This window comes from Pipistrellus kuhlii, unplaced genomic scaffold (genome assembly GCF_014108245.1).
Source record: "Pipistrellus kuhlii isolate mPipKuh1 unplaced genomic scaffold, mPipKuh1.p scaffold_m20_p_3, whole genome shotgun sequence".
Taxonomy (NCBI): domain Eukaryota; kingdom Metazoa; phylum Chordata; class Mammalia; order Chiroptera; family Vespertilionidae; genus Pipistrellus; species Pipistrellus kuhlii.
The window spans coordinates 83,520,809-83,536,572 of record NW_023425529.1 but is presented as its reverse complement, the minus strand read 5'-3'; the positions used below and the strand labels follow the sequence as shown (position 1 = coordinate 83,536,572).

General features: G+C 46.1%; 2 protein-coding genes across 4 annotated transcripts in view; one reads left to right on the top strand and one right to left on the bottom strand.

Moving 5' to 3' along the window:
- WNT5B (Wnt family member 5B) overlaps nucleotides 1–15,764 on the bottom strand; it is a 127,640-nt gene that overhangs the window by 50,903 nt on the left and 60,973 nt on the right. The gene's annotated exons all lie outside the window — the stretch shown is intronic.
- FBXL14 (F-box and leucine rich repeat protein 14) lies at nucleotides 11,549–15,158 on the top strand. Of its 3 annotated transcripts, XM_045588394.1 has the most exons (3): nucleotides 11,549–12,403; nucleotides 12,505–13,465; nucleotides 14,860–15,158. In XM_045588394.1, exons 2-3 carry the CDS (start codon nucleotides 12,578–12,580, stop codon nucleotides 14,947–14,949), a joined length of 978 nt encoding a protein of 325 aa, XP_045444350.1. In that variant the 5' UTR covers nucleotides 11,549–12,403; nucleotides 12,505–12,577; the 3' UTR covers nucleotides 14,950–15,158. The 3 variants fall into 3 exon arrangements, with proteins under 3 accessions (XP_045444350.1, XP_036312400.1, XP_045444349.1); XM_036456507.2 differs by having other exon boundaries at nucleotides 11,552–13,465; XM_045588393.1 differs by having other exon boundaries at nucleotides 11,558–15,158.

Below are 15,764 nucleotides of genomic sequence, written 5' to 3'. Positions count from 1 at the left end.
GTAAGCCTAGTACCACTGACGACATACATAGTTATTACAACAGCACTGACCATATTCCCTATGTACTTTATATGCCTGTGACTGTTTGTAACTGCCAATTTGTATTTCTTAATCCTTTCACCATTTTCATGTAGGCCCCCCAAACCCCTCCCATCTGGCAACCATCTGTTTGTTCTCTGTATCTATGATGAGAGAGAAACATCGGCCAGCTGCCTCTTGCACACCCCTACCAGGGATGTGCCCGCAACCAACGTACATGCCCCTGACCGGAATAGAACCTGGGACCTTTCAGTCCACAGACCGACGCTCTACCGCTGAGCCAAACTGCTTTCGGCTGTTTTTCAGTTTCTTCCTTGTGATTGATTTCAAGTTTCATAGCATTATGTCAGAGAAGATGCTTGATATGGTTTCAGTCTTTTTTTATTTTAATTTTTTTAAAAATATATTTTATTGATTTTGTACAGAGAGGAAGGGAGAGAAATAGAGAGTCAGAAACATCGATGAGAGAGAGTCATCGATCAGCTGCCTCTTGCACACCCCCTACTGGGGATATGCCCACAGCCAAGGTACATGCCCTTGACCGGAATCGAACCCGGGACCTTTCAGTCCCCAAGCCGACGCTCTATCCATTGAGCCAAACCGGTCCTGGCGGTTTCAGTCTTTTTTAATATGTAGAGACTTGCTTTATGTCCTAACATGAGTCTATCCTTAAAAATGTTCCATTTGGCCCTAGCTGGTTTGGCTCAGTGGATAGAGCATTTGCCTTCAGACTGGAGGTTCCCGGATGATTCTGGTCAAAGGCGCATGCCCGGGTTGCCAACTCAGTCTCTCGTGGGGGCTGTGCAAGAGGCAGCATCAATGTTTCTCTCTCATCATTGATGTTTCTCTCTCTCTCTCCTTTTCCCTCTCTGAAATCAATAAAAAATATATATTTTTTAAAATGAAATGTTCTATTGGCACTTTTAAAGAATGCATATTCTGCTACATTGGAATGAAATGCTCTGAAGATATCAATTAAATCTATCTAATCTAGTGTGTCATTTAAAGCTGCTGTTTCCTTGTTGATTTTCTGTTTGGAAGATCTATCTATTAATGTCAATGGGGTGTTAAAATCTACTCTTACTGTATCACTGTCAATCTCTCCCTTTATGTTCAAGATTTGCTTTATACATATGTTGAGGTTCTCCTATGTTGGGTGAATCAATGTTTAACAGGATCATATTCTTTTGAAGGATTGTTCCCTTTATCATTATGTAGTGTTCTTCGTCTCTTAGTATATATAGCCTTTGCTTTCAAGTCTATTTGTCAGGTACAGTATTGCTACCCCAGCCTTCTTCTGCTTTCCATTTGCATAAAACATCTTTTTCATCCCTTTACCTTTAGTCTGAGGTGAGTCTCTCAGAGACAGTATATATATGTATCTTATTTTCTTATCCCGTCATCTATCCTGACTTTTGATTAAAGTAATTTAAGCCATTTTCATTTATTTTAATTTTTAAAATATATTTTTATTGTTTTCAGAGAGGAAGAGATAGCTAGAAACACTAATGATGAGAGAGAATGATTGACTGGCTGCTTCCTGCATACCTCACACTGCAGATTGAGCCTGAAACCTGGGCATATGCCCTGACTGGGAATCGAACCGTGATGTCCTGGTTCATAGGTAGATGCTCAACCACTAAGCCATGCCTGCTGAGCTTCGTAAAGATTTTTAAAGAAATTTATACTTTTTTGTTCAAGGAGTTTTAAAACTTTGTGGAGTCTTTGATTAAAGAAGCATGTTCCCAGGTAAATCCTAGATATTCAAGAGTTGAGAATTGTTGTTTTGGTTCTTTTAAAACACACACACTTTATTGTTGAGAGTATTACAGATGTCACCTTTTTCCCCTCATTGCCCTTCTCCACCCAGTTCTCACCCTGCCCCAGGCCTTCACCACCCTATTACCGGTGTCTATAGGTAATGCAATCCTATATAATAAAAGCCTAATATGCAAATTTCTTATTTCACTTGGCATAATACTCTCCAGTCCCTCCCGGCTGTCTCAAAGGGTAAGAGATCCTTCCTTTTTACTGCTGCATAGTATTCAATTGTGTGAATATATCACAGCTTTTTTTACCCACTCATCTATTGATGTGCACTTGGGCTGTTTTCAAATCTTCGCTACTGTGTTATAATTGAATCTTGATTGCTCTGGACCCATTCATGCACGGAATCAACCCGCAGTCTGGCTGACTGTGAGACTCAACCCCGACCACAGCGTGTGAGCTGCTGTGCAGGTGCTGACCATATGAAGCAGAATTCATCTCAGCAGGGTTTGGTGCGTCCTGAGATCTCCCTTTGGATATGCTGCTTGTGAAGTTTATTGGAACCTGCTCTGATGCTGTCTGAAGCTGGCCACTGGGTGTGTTGGTTCTGGGCCTCTTGGGAGGGACTCTGGCACAGGCCAATGTGAGACACTACCTACAACTGGCACTTGGCAATCTACTTGGAGCTACAAGCCATCCACCATTTGTGGCTGCTTCTGTTGAGCCTGCGTGCATGTGGGAAGGACCAAGGTATGCACCAAGTCTGGACCAGGGGGCAGGTCAGCAAAGGTCCCAAAGCACTTCAACGAGATCCGCCTCCACCTGCCTCCACCTGTCTCCACCCTCCAGCTGCCTGTTAGGCTTAGTCCTTCTTCTTTTAATATTTGGTAAAATTCGCCTGTGAAAGAGTTTTTGGTGTAGCTGTTGTTGTTTTTTTAATTACTGCTTCAATTTCATTAGTTGTAATCTATCCAGATTTTTTGTTTTCTCTTAATTCGGTTTTGGAAGATTATATGTTTCTAGGAATTTATCCATTTCTTCTAGGTTGTCCAATTTGTTGGCATGTAATTATTTGTAGTATTTTTTTTAAAATCCTTTGCATTTCTGTGGTGTCCATTGTCACTTCTCCTCTTTCATTTCTGGTTTTATTAATTTGGATCCTCCCTTTTTTTCTTAATAAATCTGATTAAAGATTTATCAATTTTATCTTTTCAAAGAACCAGCTCTTGGTTTCATTGATCTTTTGTATTTTTTTTTTTTTACTCTGTATTGTTTATTTTCACTTTGATCTTTATTCTTTGTTTCTACTGACTTTGGGCTTTGTTTGTTATTGTTTCTTGTATGTTTTTTTTTTGGGGGGGGGGGTTGGTTTTTTGTGTTGTTTTTTTTTTTTAATCCTCACCCAAGGATATTTTCCATTGAATTTTAGAAAGAGTGGAAGGAACAGGAAGAGACACACAGAGAGAGAAACATCAGTGTGCAAGAAACACATTGATTGGTTGCCTCCCACACATGAGCCCTAACCAGGGCCAGGGATTGAGTCAGCAAGTGAGGTACGTGCCCTTGACCAGAAGTGAGCCCAGAACCCTTCAGTCCTCGGGCTGACAGTCTAGCCCACATGTGTCAAACACAAGGCCTGCGGGCCAAATCCGTCCCGCCAGGCCTTGCAATGTGGCCCGCACCGCACTGTCATCACTGCACTCCACTGCGTTTCCTCACAATGACATTTTATGACTGTTCAGTAAACCATTCGGCCCACGATTTAGGCTGGATTTTAGATTTTGGCTCCTTCTCTGATTGAGTTCGACACCCCTAGTCTAGCCACTGAGCAAACCAGCTAGGGCTGTTCTTTTTCTGGTTCCTTTTGATATAGGATAAGACTGCTGATTAGATATTTTTCTTGTTTTGTGAGGTAGGCCTGTATTGCTATAAATTTCCTCTTAGAACTGCTTTGGCTATGTCCCATAGATTTTGGGTCACTTTGCTTCCATTTTAATTTGTCTCAAGGTATCTGTTTATTTCTTCCTTGATCTCATTGTTAACCTATTCATTGTTTAGTAGCATGTTTTTAGTCTCCATATTTTCTTGAAGTGATTCTATCAAACCTTGACAATAGTAGAAGATGTCTCCTTTCAATAATGTCAGCTCATAAGTTCCTTTTCTAAATTCAGATTAAATTCACATTTTTGTATGAAGGAATGCAAAAACTGAAAAATGGGAGGCAAGGAGCAAGGAAGAACCAAGCTTATGATGCATGAAGGAATGCAAATACCAAAGAATGGGAGCGAGGGAATAGGGAGAACCACGTGGTCATCTTGGGTTTCCCATAGCCCCATTTATTCATTTAATTAACAACCACTGCTTACACAGACAATATGCCCTAGACATTTTCCTCCCTTATTTACAATGGTTTTCATGAAATTTCAAAATTTTTGAGGTATTCCAGGGGCCTTCAGATACATTGCAAAGTTATTCCTACATCTATTGAGATTTTAACACTTAAAACACTTAAAACCTCAATGTCTAATGAAAACATTTTTTCATAAATATCAAAGTCAATTATTAACATGGACATATTTTTGTAAAATACAGGTAAAATAAAGACATACTTGTTTTACTTAAACCCACAAACTTTTAAGCTTACTTTTATCACTGGCAATTAATCACAGATGAACTTGAAAAGCATTTCAGTTAGTTTCTATATTTCTGAGAATTTTGAATATCTATTCCTTACAAGCACTTGCCTTTAATTTTAACAATACCAATTAGAGGTAGAAAATTATCTCACATTTACAACATACATACATAGACACACATAGACAAACAAAACAGAGAACAGTTGGATCCAAACTTTGTTTTGGAGGCAATTACAATTTATCTCTACCTTGACCAGTCTAGTTCCAAATGACCTTCCCCCCTTTAAAACAAGGACAGCCATTTTAATACCTGAAGAGTATTGGGTTAACACCTAAATGACATCATTTGGATTGATCTATTTGTCCTCTTTTTGAAGCTTCGAGAGACCAATTAAATATGTTTTCCATTCATTCTGCCTATTGTTATAGCTGGCTTTTTGTAATTGTGCACACAAAAATTAATTTCCAAGTATCAAAGCATCCTCATCTCGGCCATCTTAGTGTTAATTGGAGGCTGACTGTTGGGCTTGTCGGCCTCAGTGGCATGACTGCCCATGTTAATTTTGAGATCTATAGTCTAAGCAAACTTCTAGGAAAAACCAGCCCTTCCATGCACATTTCCTTATGAGCCAAATGCAGTGACTTATCCCTTTCGGACCAGAGGAAATTCCCTCAGGCAATCCCACAATCCCTCTGTCGCCTAAATACGCTTCCCACCACCTCAAGGATTTTCTAAGAACAGCTCAAATAAAGCCACTTACAGCAAGGAGGCTGGGGATTCTGAGAGAAACTCACCCAACTTCACAGGATGCAGAGCAGGGAGCCCATGGGGCACAATGGTCCCTTGTTTGTACCTAGCATGGGCTCTGGGTCCACAGGGTGCTCCTGGGTGGGCTTCTCAGAATTCTTGACAACTATTCCAAGTAAACATCAACGTAAAGACTGTACAAACCTATAGAGAGTTTTTATGAACGTTTAAATGAGCCAAACTGATGACATATGCTAGGGAGCAAGATCTCAAATGCTCCCTAAACTTAATTGTTAAGGCAGCAAAGCACAGTGGTTTAGTATATGGTCTCAAGATATACACTATAGAGTTCAAATTCCTGTTCAGCCAGACGTTTGTCCTTTGAGTTCAAGTTACTTCTCTCTCTATGTTGCAATTTCCTCTTCTGTAAAATGGAGATAATAATGAAAGCATATGCTGTGGAGATTAGCTGTGGTACAGAATAGATGAATTCACTGAAAGAATGAAGACCTTGAAAGCATGTCTAATACACAGTAAATGCTCAGTAAAATTAGCTATTTTCATTATGGTTGGGAACTGCACTAGGAGGTTACACACACTATCCCATTCAATCCTATGCACTAGTTCCATTTGACAGTCAAGAAAACAAAGGCTCCAACTAGCTAAATAATTTATCCAAAGTCACAGAGCTGCTAGTAAGTGATAGAGTCAAGATTTTAACCCCAACAGAAAAAATAAAGAAAAATTTTAAAAAGAGAGAGAGAGAGAAAGAGAGAGAGAGAGAGAGAGAGAGAGAGAGAGAGAGAGAGAGAGAGAGAATTTTTAACCCAGAATCTGTCTGGCAAGAAACCTGTGTTCTTTTCATTATATTACAAGGGGGGAAAATTCAGTCTTCATACCAGAGGAGATTATGTTCAAAAGTTGGGGGGGAGGGGGCGCGAGGAAGAAAACTGTGTTTTCTTTCTATGCTATTTTTACCAAAAAGGAAGAGACGTGAAGTATAATTTAACAAAAGTTGTAAAGCAGGAGAAAGAAACGTGGGTAGCAGGAGGTTGCTCTACCATGGCTCTCAGTGCTGCGGGCCCAGGTGGGCAGTCTGCTTCACTCGTTAGGAATGCAAATTCTCAAACCCAGGCCCAGGGTTTCTGCCTGGGCTGCCTTCGCAGTTGTTCTGACGCATCTGTACCTGGTGACTGCGAATCCCTGCTCTGCACCGGGGAGTGTGAGAGTTGGTATCGAAAACGCAGGTCAAAGGCCACGGGACGGATGTGTGTCTGGCAGGAGAGTTTGGGACTGTTTCTTGGTGCCTGAAGGGGACGTGCCCTCTTTCTGACGGACAGCAGGGGAAAACGGGGCACAGAGAGGCCCCCGGCTCTCCCTGAGAGATAGATGGCTTTCTCACGCTCTTGCACTTTTGCTTCGTTTCCGCTCCTTTAACCTGCACATTTCTTAAAAACAGGAAATAATGTTTAAACATGTCTAACTGACAGAAAATGTATATCTGTACAATTTGGGGCACTTCTGTGTGGTGTTTTTTTCACAGTGCATTTATAAAAGAGAAACACAAAATGACATTTATTCGGTCCCTGGTATGTAGCAGATTCTATATTTGGACCTTCCTTTCCTGGGGATTTTTTCCTCCATGAATTCTCATGACAAGAACTACTTTGATTTTATAGATGAGGAAATGGATGTTGGAAGACTTTAAGCCACTGTGCGGTAAGTCACGGAGCTGTGATGGGAGATCGAGGGTTCCAAGACACAACTTCAGACTCCAAGTCCGGTGTGAACTCACGCACAGCGCTGCCCTGGAGAGATGGGTGTGCCAAGGAGCCTTCATGTCACAGGCCCTCGAGAGAGACAGGCACGGAAGCCACGCCCGCAACGGGCCTTCCCAGGGCCAGGCAACCCGGAACGGCTCCTCTTCGCCATCCCTGCCGGGGTATACTACACCAAGCTCTACTGTCAGAGAAGGGTGGACTGAGCAAATGAGTCAATCTTTTTATTTTTGAGTTTTAAAAAAATACGTTTTTATTGATTTCAGGAAGAGGGGGAGAGAGAAACATCAGTGATGAGAGAGAATCATCCATCGTCTGTCTCCTGCATGCCCCTCACTGAGAAGTGAGCCCACAAGCCCAGAATGTGCTCTAAGAGGGAATCGAACTGACTGCCTGGTTCATAGGTCAGTGTTCAACCACTGAGCCATGCTGGCCAGGCCAACCAACTATTTTTTTTTTAATCCTCACTTGATGAAATGTTTTTATTAGAGAGAGAGGGAGGGAGAGAGAGAAACATTGATGTGAGAAAGAAAAAATGATCAGTTGCCTTCCCTATGTGCCCCAGCTGGGGATTGAACCTGCAACCTGGGTATGTGCCCTGACCAGGAATTGTATGGGGACATTTTGGTGTATGGGACGATGCTTCAACCAACTGAGCCACACTGCCCAAGGCTCAACCATTTTTAAGTGTACAGTTCCATAGTGTTAAATGTATTGGCAACAGATCACCAAAACTTTTTCACCTTGCAAAACAGACTCTATACTGAATAAATAGCAACTCCCCATTTTCCCTCCCTCGGCCCCTGGAGGCCACCATTCCACTTTCTGTTTGTGTGAGATTAACTACTTAGGCACCTCGTATAAGTGGAATCATAAAGTATTTATCTTTTTGTGACTGGTTTATTTCTCTTAACACAATTTCCTCAAGGTCCATTCCTGCTGTAGCATGTGACAGGAGTTCCTTCCTTTTTATACACCACTGTCCAGGATGGGCAAAAGTAGGTTAAATTACCAGCATCAAGGATACAAAATAATAATGACAAATACAAATAATAAATAAATAATAATACAAGAATAAACTCTGTTTTGTATACTCTACAAATGTAAACCTATTTTTGCCCATCGGTTCCTGGCACACCCCTTTATACACTGAGGGGACAGATTATTATGATCTCTGAATGCATAATATAATAATCTGGCCACTCAGTGTATATCCTATATAATAAAAGGCTAATATGCAAATTGTCCCCTTGACCAAGAGTTTAACCAGCAGGCAGGCCAGCCAACCATCCATGTCCCCTCCCCCTGGCCAGGCTGCTGGACCCCATCGGTGCACGAATTCATGCACTGGCTCAGTGGAAAGGTTATATATATACACACACACTGAGTGGCCAGATTATGCGTTCAGAGATCATAATAATCTGGCCACTCAGTGTGTATTTCTAAATTAGGAGTTTAAAAAGTTACAGATCTCTTTTGACCTTTTCTGCCAGATTGTCCCTCTCTGAATTAGGAAGTATACATCCTTAAGAAATCATGATATTTGGGTTAGCCTCTCAATTTTTCCAGGCCTCTATCAGGTGGAAAAACTCACCCTATTTGAAAATCTAGCTTCTTCAAAATTCTTGGTAAAATTTTGGATTGACTTCCTCCCCAGGGCTATCCTTTCTGCTTCTAACAGAAGTTGTAGCTCATTCAGAGAAGAATTTTATTCTGGTTGCAAATTGTTGAATCATATTAAAAAAAAATCTCAACAGGTCCTTAAAATATTCACAGCTATCCCTAGGAGTTTCTAATTGGTATATGTCTTTTCCAGACCATCAGCCTCAGGCCCGTAATACCATCTGTTTTTGTGCCTCAAATCTGAGCCTAAACCGAAATCCCCCAGAAGCTACTGCCTATGAAAACGTTCCTGATTTCCAGCCAGCGTTAGGGGCAATGCATATCCCCAGGGTCGAGGCGACAGCAGGGCTAGTCAGAGGAAACCGAGACCCAGAAAGAAGAGTCATTCCCTCAATAGTCACCAGGTCTCCAAAAAGCAGAGGGCTCATTTGATGCCACACTTTTTTCCTCACGAACGTTCATTTTCTTAGATGCTTCCTGATGTTTACTTTCCTAGTTACTGAATGTGAAAATAATCACATTGCTGAAAATCCTTGTAATATATGCTTGGATGCCTTAAGTTAAAGGCTCTGTATTAATACACTTCTAGAGTTCAACTCTAGATCTAGGACTGGGTGGCCAACTTCTTCCGAAAGTGCTTCCAGGCTCCTCTAAATGACTCTTCAGACTTGAGAATAAGAGCCTTTCTAGTGGAGGAAAAACCGCTGAACTTCTCTTTAGGTCAGTGGCACTGGGACCCCCCACCCCCCACCCCCCCCCCCCCCCCCCACCCCCACCCCCCGCCCCACCCCCCCACCCCCCACCCCCGAGCCCCTGGTAGACTACCACTTGGTTTTGTGTTCAGTGGGATTAAGGTGTTTTGGATTAAGATGACATAAACACAAACAGCTATATATACACAACAACAAAAGTGACTTTAACATAGAGTTCAAGGTGAATGTTTTAGGCAGAAATGACAGAGACAATAAGCCTAGATACACTCTAGGAAAAGAGTGTTTGCCCAGGTATAGCCCAGAATTGTGACACTTATGACACAGCACGTCTGGAATAATCGGAATGACTAACATTACAGTCTATTATTTCAGAAAGGTTATAAAAAAAGAAAAGAAAAAGAAAAAAACACACCCACCTATGGCCTCACACCATGTGTAATGTGGGTGAGGTAGTAAACTTGTGAGAATGTTCACTTCTGCATTTCCTGCTTCAGGAAGAGAGGTGGGTGGGGGGGTCTAAAATGTCCTATGCCTGTTAGTGATTCTGTAAGTGCTTGATTAGTACTGGTTTCTTGGGCAAAAGAGAAGTGGTCAAAAGTTACCGATCTGCCGAGACCAGTTTGGCTCAATGGATAGAGCATTGGCTTGGGGACTGAAGTGTCCCAGGTTCTATTCCGGTCAAGGGCATGTACCTTGGTTGCGGGCATATCCCCAGTAGGGGGTGTGTAAGAGGCAGCTGATCCATGACTCTCTCTCACCGATGTTTCTAACTATCTCTCTCCCTTCCTCTCTGTACAAAATCAATAAAATATATTTAAAAAAAAAAAGTTACCGATCTGCCCTAGCACTATCCACTGCCGGTTTGCTCAGTGGATAGTGCGTCTGCCTGCAAACTGAAGGGTCCTGGGTTTGATTCTGATCAAGGGTACATGCCTGGGTTGCAGGCTTGATCCCAAGTCCGGGGGGGGGGGTGTGCAGGAAGCAGCCAACCAATGATTCTCATCATTGATGTTTCTGTCTTTCCCTCCCTCTTCCTCTCTGAAATCAATATATACATTTATATATTTAAAAAATCTTATATGCTGAGTACAGAACACATTCAAAATTTTTTCAGGTCCTCAAAGAATCAATAAAACCATTTTCCTTTTTGATAACTAAATTGGGTTGTCTTGTATCTTAAATCCATAAATTCATTAAAAAAAAAATATAGAGGGTCATTTTCTCTGATTCAAAAATTCTTGGTTTGGGGTACTTAACACGAATCTCTGAAATCCTATCCTCTGTGTGGGCATTTAAGACCCAGGAGCCAGATTTTTAGAATAGAACATTGCAATCCTGGTTCCATAAAACACAGTTTATAAACTAACAGACATATGCTGCAGCACCTCCACCAATCCCAATAGTCGCTCTGGCTTACAAAGAAGTAAATCTGTGTTAGCACATACAGATATATTGACTATCAGCATAATTGGGCCATACAATTTATATACAGTTTAAGAGGCTGATGAGAAAGAAAAGGTCATAAAACAAGGCTGCTGCCTTCTGAGGACAAAGCGGGCTGAGTGTGTGCCTGGGCATGGGGAGCACCCAGCCGGCTCAGAGCTGGCAGCAAGAGCAGAGGGTAGGGAAGTTTTGTACAGCGCACTGAGGAGCCACGCACAGCGATGCAGGAAACCCGGTGCCGTGAGGAAGCGGCAGTAAATAAGCTTAGAATGGGGGCTGGAGAGGCTAAGTGTCGAGAAGGTATGAATAAGTAGAGCTGCGTTTCTCCATAATTTAGGGCAAAGACCAGAGAGAAAGGAATCGTAAACTACTCCATTGGGGAGAACTGAAGGTGTGATAACAGAGACGTGTTAAGGGGCATTAGAGACAGTAAAAAAAAAAAAAAAAAAAAAAAAGGGAAGGGGAGTCCAGGCGTTGACTACTGAGCATTACTCCCGGGAGGAGGGTCTGCCGGGATAAGGGGAGAAGGTGTGCAGGGCCAGGAATTGTCGGGCAAACTATGGGCAAGGCTGTGCAGACGTCAGCAGCCGAGGGAAGAGCAGGGGGGCCGGTGCGCGGTCCAGAGAAGGACCGGCTCCCGCGCGGCGGTGGGGAGGAGGCGGGGAGGACTCCGCCGACAGACAGCAGCTCCCCGGCGGGGCCTACAGGGTTAACGCTCCAGCCGCGACCAGAGGCAGGACTCGGTTTCCAGGGCAACGGCCCCGACAGTTCCGGCAGCGCAGGCCGTACCACTGCGCGGCGCGCGGGGGGAGGCGAGGAGGAGGCCCGGCGCCCGGCGGTGCCGCGGAGCTCCGTCCCGGGCGCTACCACCGCGCGGCCCGCCTGCTCGCCCGGCTCTGCGCCGAGACGCGCTCCGGCCGCCCGGCCGCCGCGTCCTCCTTGCCGGGCCTGCGGCTGCCAGCTGCCCGCGGACGGCGGGGGAAGGACCGCGCGCCCGTGGCCCGGAGCGGCCTCCTGGTCCCCCCGCCTGGGCGGCGGAGTGCGGGCGGCCCGGGCTGGGAGCTTTGAAAAGCGGACGGAGACAAAGGCAGCAGGAAGCCTCCCGGCACCCGGAGCCCCAGCGCGCAGCCCCCGGGCCCGCACGGCGCCGGCCCGGAGCGGGGGCGGCCGTGGCCGTGGCCGTGGCCGCGGCGGGAGGCGGAGGATGCGGCAGGGGGCGTGGGAGCGGCGGCGGCGCGGGCGGAGCGGCGCGGCCCGGGCGCGGCGTGGGTAGAGCCCCGGCGGCGGCGCGGCGGCCCAGGCGGCCCGGGAGTGAGTGAGGGCGCCTTCCCCGCCCGGGATGTGAGGACCGAGCGGAGCCCGGGGCGGGGGGAGGGACGGGAAGGGAGGCGAAGCCGGCAGGAAGGAAGGAAGGACGGACCAGGAGGAGGAGCGGCAGCGGCCGGAGCCGGAAGGCGGGGAGGGGCCGTCCGTTGGGCCCCAGGCGGCGGCGGCGGCGGCGGCGGTCGGGGCGAACCGCGCTCGTCGCCTCCTCCCCCCCGGCTCCGCGGCGGGGGGAGGAGGAAGATGGAGACCCACATCTCGTGCTTGTTCCCCGAGCTGCTGGCCATGATCTTTGGCTACCTGGACGTCCGGGACAAGGGGCGCGCGGCGCAGGTGTGTGCGGCCTGGCGGGACGCCGCCTACCACAAGTCGGTGTGGCGGGGGGTGGAGGCCAAGCTGCACCTGCGCCGGGCCAACCCGTCGCTGTTCCCCAGCCTGCAGGCCCGGGGCATCCGCCGGGTGCAGATCCTGAGCCTCCGCCGCAGCCTCAGCTACGTGATCCAGGGCATGGCCAACATCGAGAGCCTCAACCTGAGCGGCTGCTACAACCTCACAGACAACGGGCTGGGCCACGCGTTCGTGCAGGAGATCGGCTCCTTGCGCGCCCTCAACCTGAGCCTCTGCAAGCAGATCACCGACAGCAGCCTGGGCCGCATCGCCCAGTACCTCAAGGGCCTGGAGGTGCTGGAGCTGGGCGGCTGCAGCAACATCACCAACACCGGCCTGCTGCTCATCGCCTGGGGCCTGCAGCGCCTCAAGAGCCTTAACCTCCGCAGCTGCCGCCACCTCTCGGACGTGGGCATCGGGCACCTGGCCGGCATGACGCGCAGCGCGGCCGAGGGCTGCCTGGGCCTGGAGCAGCTCACGCTGCAGGACTGCCAGAAGCTCACCGATCTGTCTCTGAAGCACATCTCCCGGGGCCTGACCGGCCTGAGGCTCCTCAACCTCAGCTTCTGCGGGGGAATCTCGGACGCGGGCCTCCTGCACCTGTCGCACATGGGCAGCCTTCGCAGCCTTAACCTGCGCTCCTGCGACAACATCAGTGACACGGGCATCATGCATCTGGCCATGGGCAGCCTGCGCCTCTCGGGGCTGGACGTGTCGTTCTGCGACAAGGTGGGGGACCAGAGTCTGGCTTACATAGCGCAGGGGCTGGACGGCCTCAAGTCTCTCTCCCTCTGCTCCTGCCACATCAGTGACGACGGCATCAACCGCATGGTGCGGCAGATGCACGGGCTGCGCACGCTCAACATAGGGCAGTGTGTGCGCATCACCGACAAGGGCCTGGAGCTGATCGCCGAGCACCTGAGCCAGCTCACCGGCATAGACCTGTACGGCTGCACCCGCATCACCAAGCGCGGCCTGGAGCGCATCACACAGCTGCCCTGCCTCAAGGTACTCAACCTGGGACTCTGGCAGATGACGGACAGTGAGAAGGTCAGGTGAGGGTGGCAGCATCAACTCCCCTTGTCCCCCCTCCATTATCCTGTCACCACCACCCTCCCTGCACTCTCAACGCCACATGCGTCCTTATGCGTAGGTCATTGCAGTGGATGAGATGGGACAGTGACACGAAGCCTCAGGCTCATTTTCTCCCCCCTCCAGCACCCCTGCCCGCTTACATGCCCATTCATTGCTTCTGGGGGTTCCTCTGCTGCCCCTCCCGTACTGCCCTCTTTCCCCCTGAGGATGAACAGAGAGACTCAGCTACTTACCTAGCCACTTCTCTCTACTGTGGGGAATGGAGGGGCCGATGGAGCTACTGTATCCCCACTGCGCTGCATTTCCAAATGGGGTGGGGGTGGGGAGTAACTAGTCCTTTGGCCCTGGGGAGTTGAAGAAAATGTCTGCCTTCACTTAAGCTTTCATTTGAATACTGTGATCTGGTTTTTATTTTGAAATGTATGAAATCAAACCCGACTACAACGGCCTTTTCACCCTTCTTCCACTTTGTAGCTAATCCCAGTTTCTTCTCATCATTTCTCTTTTTACAGTACTCTGCTATTCATGCTCATTTCATTTTTTATTGCCTTTTTTTTTTTTTCCTTTTTTAAGAGATTTGAAATCATGGTCCTTTTTTTCTGCTGAATATATTCTATATATTATATATATATAAATTTTATATATATATATATATATGTCTGGCTACCTCGTTTTAGTTTACTTTTTTCTCTGAAGCCCTGGAATTCTACAAGAGAGATATTTTGAGACTAAAACATTTTTGTGCCTAGACTGGAAAGATGCCCATTGGGTTTGTGTCTTTTTTGTTTTGGCTTCTTCCCCACCCCATCCATCCAGTATGTCCCACTTCCACATTTTGGCTATAATCATTTTTCTCCTTGTCCATTGGGATTTGAGAGCCCAACTACGTTCCTAAATCTTGACTTAATTTATAGCACAAATGTGTGGGGAAAATGAGAGTTGGACTGTTTCGTTTGAGATGCAGATTGTCTTGAAAATTATTATTATATATGCAAATTCCGCCCTACCCTCACCCTCTTCCAAGTTTCCTCAAAAAAAGAGTCACACAGTGAGCTTCCTGTTGGAAGCAGGAGCGGAGCTGCCCACAGAGCCCTGGGCTGTAATGTGAGGGGAGGAGACTGAAATTCATGTCTTATCTCTGTTCTGTTAATAAAATGGGAGTTTGTGGGTTTTAAAAATTGTTTCTAAATGGAGGAGTAGGTGACTTTATTTTGGTGGGGGTTGGAACTTGTGGCTTTAAAAAAAAATCGCTTTTCAGTAGGATGTATATTTTTGTTGGATTTGTTTGTTTGTTTGTTCGTTTTTAGAATCCCTCCACAGCAACATTTGAGACCATGGAGTTAAAAGAAACCCAGAGACCTTTATCAATTAATTGTACTGTTTGTGAATTTGTATAAATAACAAAGATCCTCTTAAAACGTTTATATTCTTACAGTAAAAGGTTAAACTGATATTTATATAATAAAAGAGGAAATATGAAGTATGTTTTTGAAAAAAAAAAAACAAAAAACCTTGTAGCTGTGAATTATTTTGAAGGCAGTGTGTTTGGGTACATGCCAAAGTCGGAGGTGCTGTTTGTGTGCTTTCAAGTATAAGGAAATAAGACGTAGACGTCGGAGTGTCCTATGTGCTATGAGTAAGCTCATGGTTAAAATGTATTCTGTATAAGGTTTCCTACTGACATCTCAATGTTTTGTTTTTAGAAATATGGTGAGATTGGAGATTTATATAATTTGGTTTTCAACTGTCAACAAAATGGAAATTTACAGAAACTGAACAAATGAAACTTTTTAAAAAAAACAGATTTGTAAGAGTCACAGTTTCCTCAGAGTAGCCAGTTTTTCTTTGGGTGGAAATTACATCTAGGGATAATGTTCAAAAAACAGGTCGTAAGATATGGAAGTGGGGAAGAAAGATGGGTTTCTTTACACTCTGAGTGGGTGTGGGGAGGATGTGAAATGGTGAAGGCTGAAGGGAACTGAAGCCATTGTTCAGAAAAGTTAAAAGAGGGCTGTCCCTGCTTCCTCACGGCTGGCTCAGTCATGCATACTGAATCTCAGTGTGAGTGAGGGTCCCAGGGAGGAGGCGGCAGCTCAGCCCCTCTTTGACATGCTCCTCCAGGCCTGGCCGTACGCGCACTGTGCTGGGGGAGGGGGAGGTCGGCCTGGAGTCCTTGCACATTTGCATTTTAAGCACTTCCAACGCTGAGTGT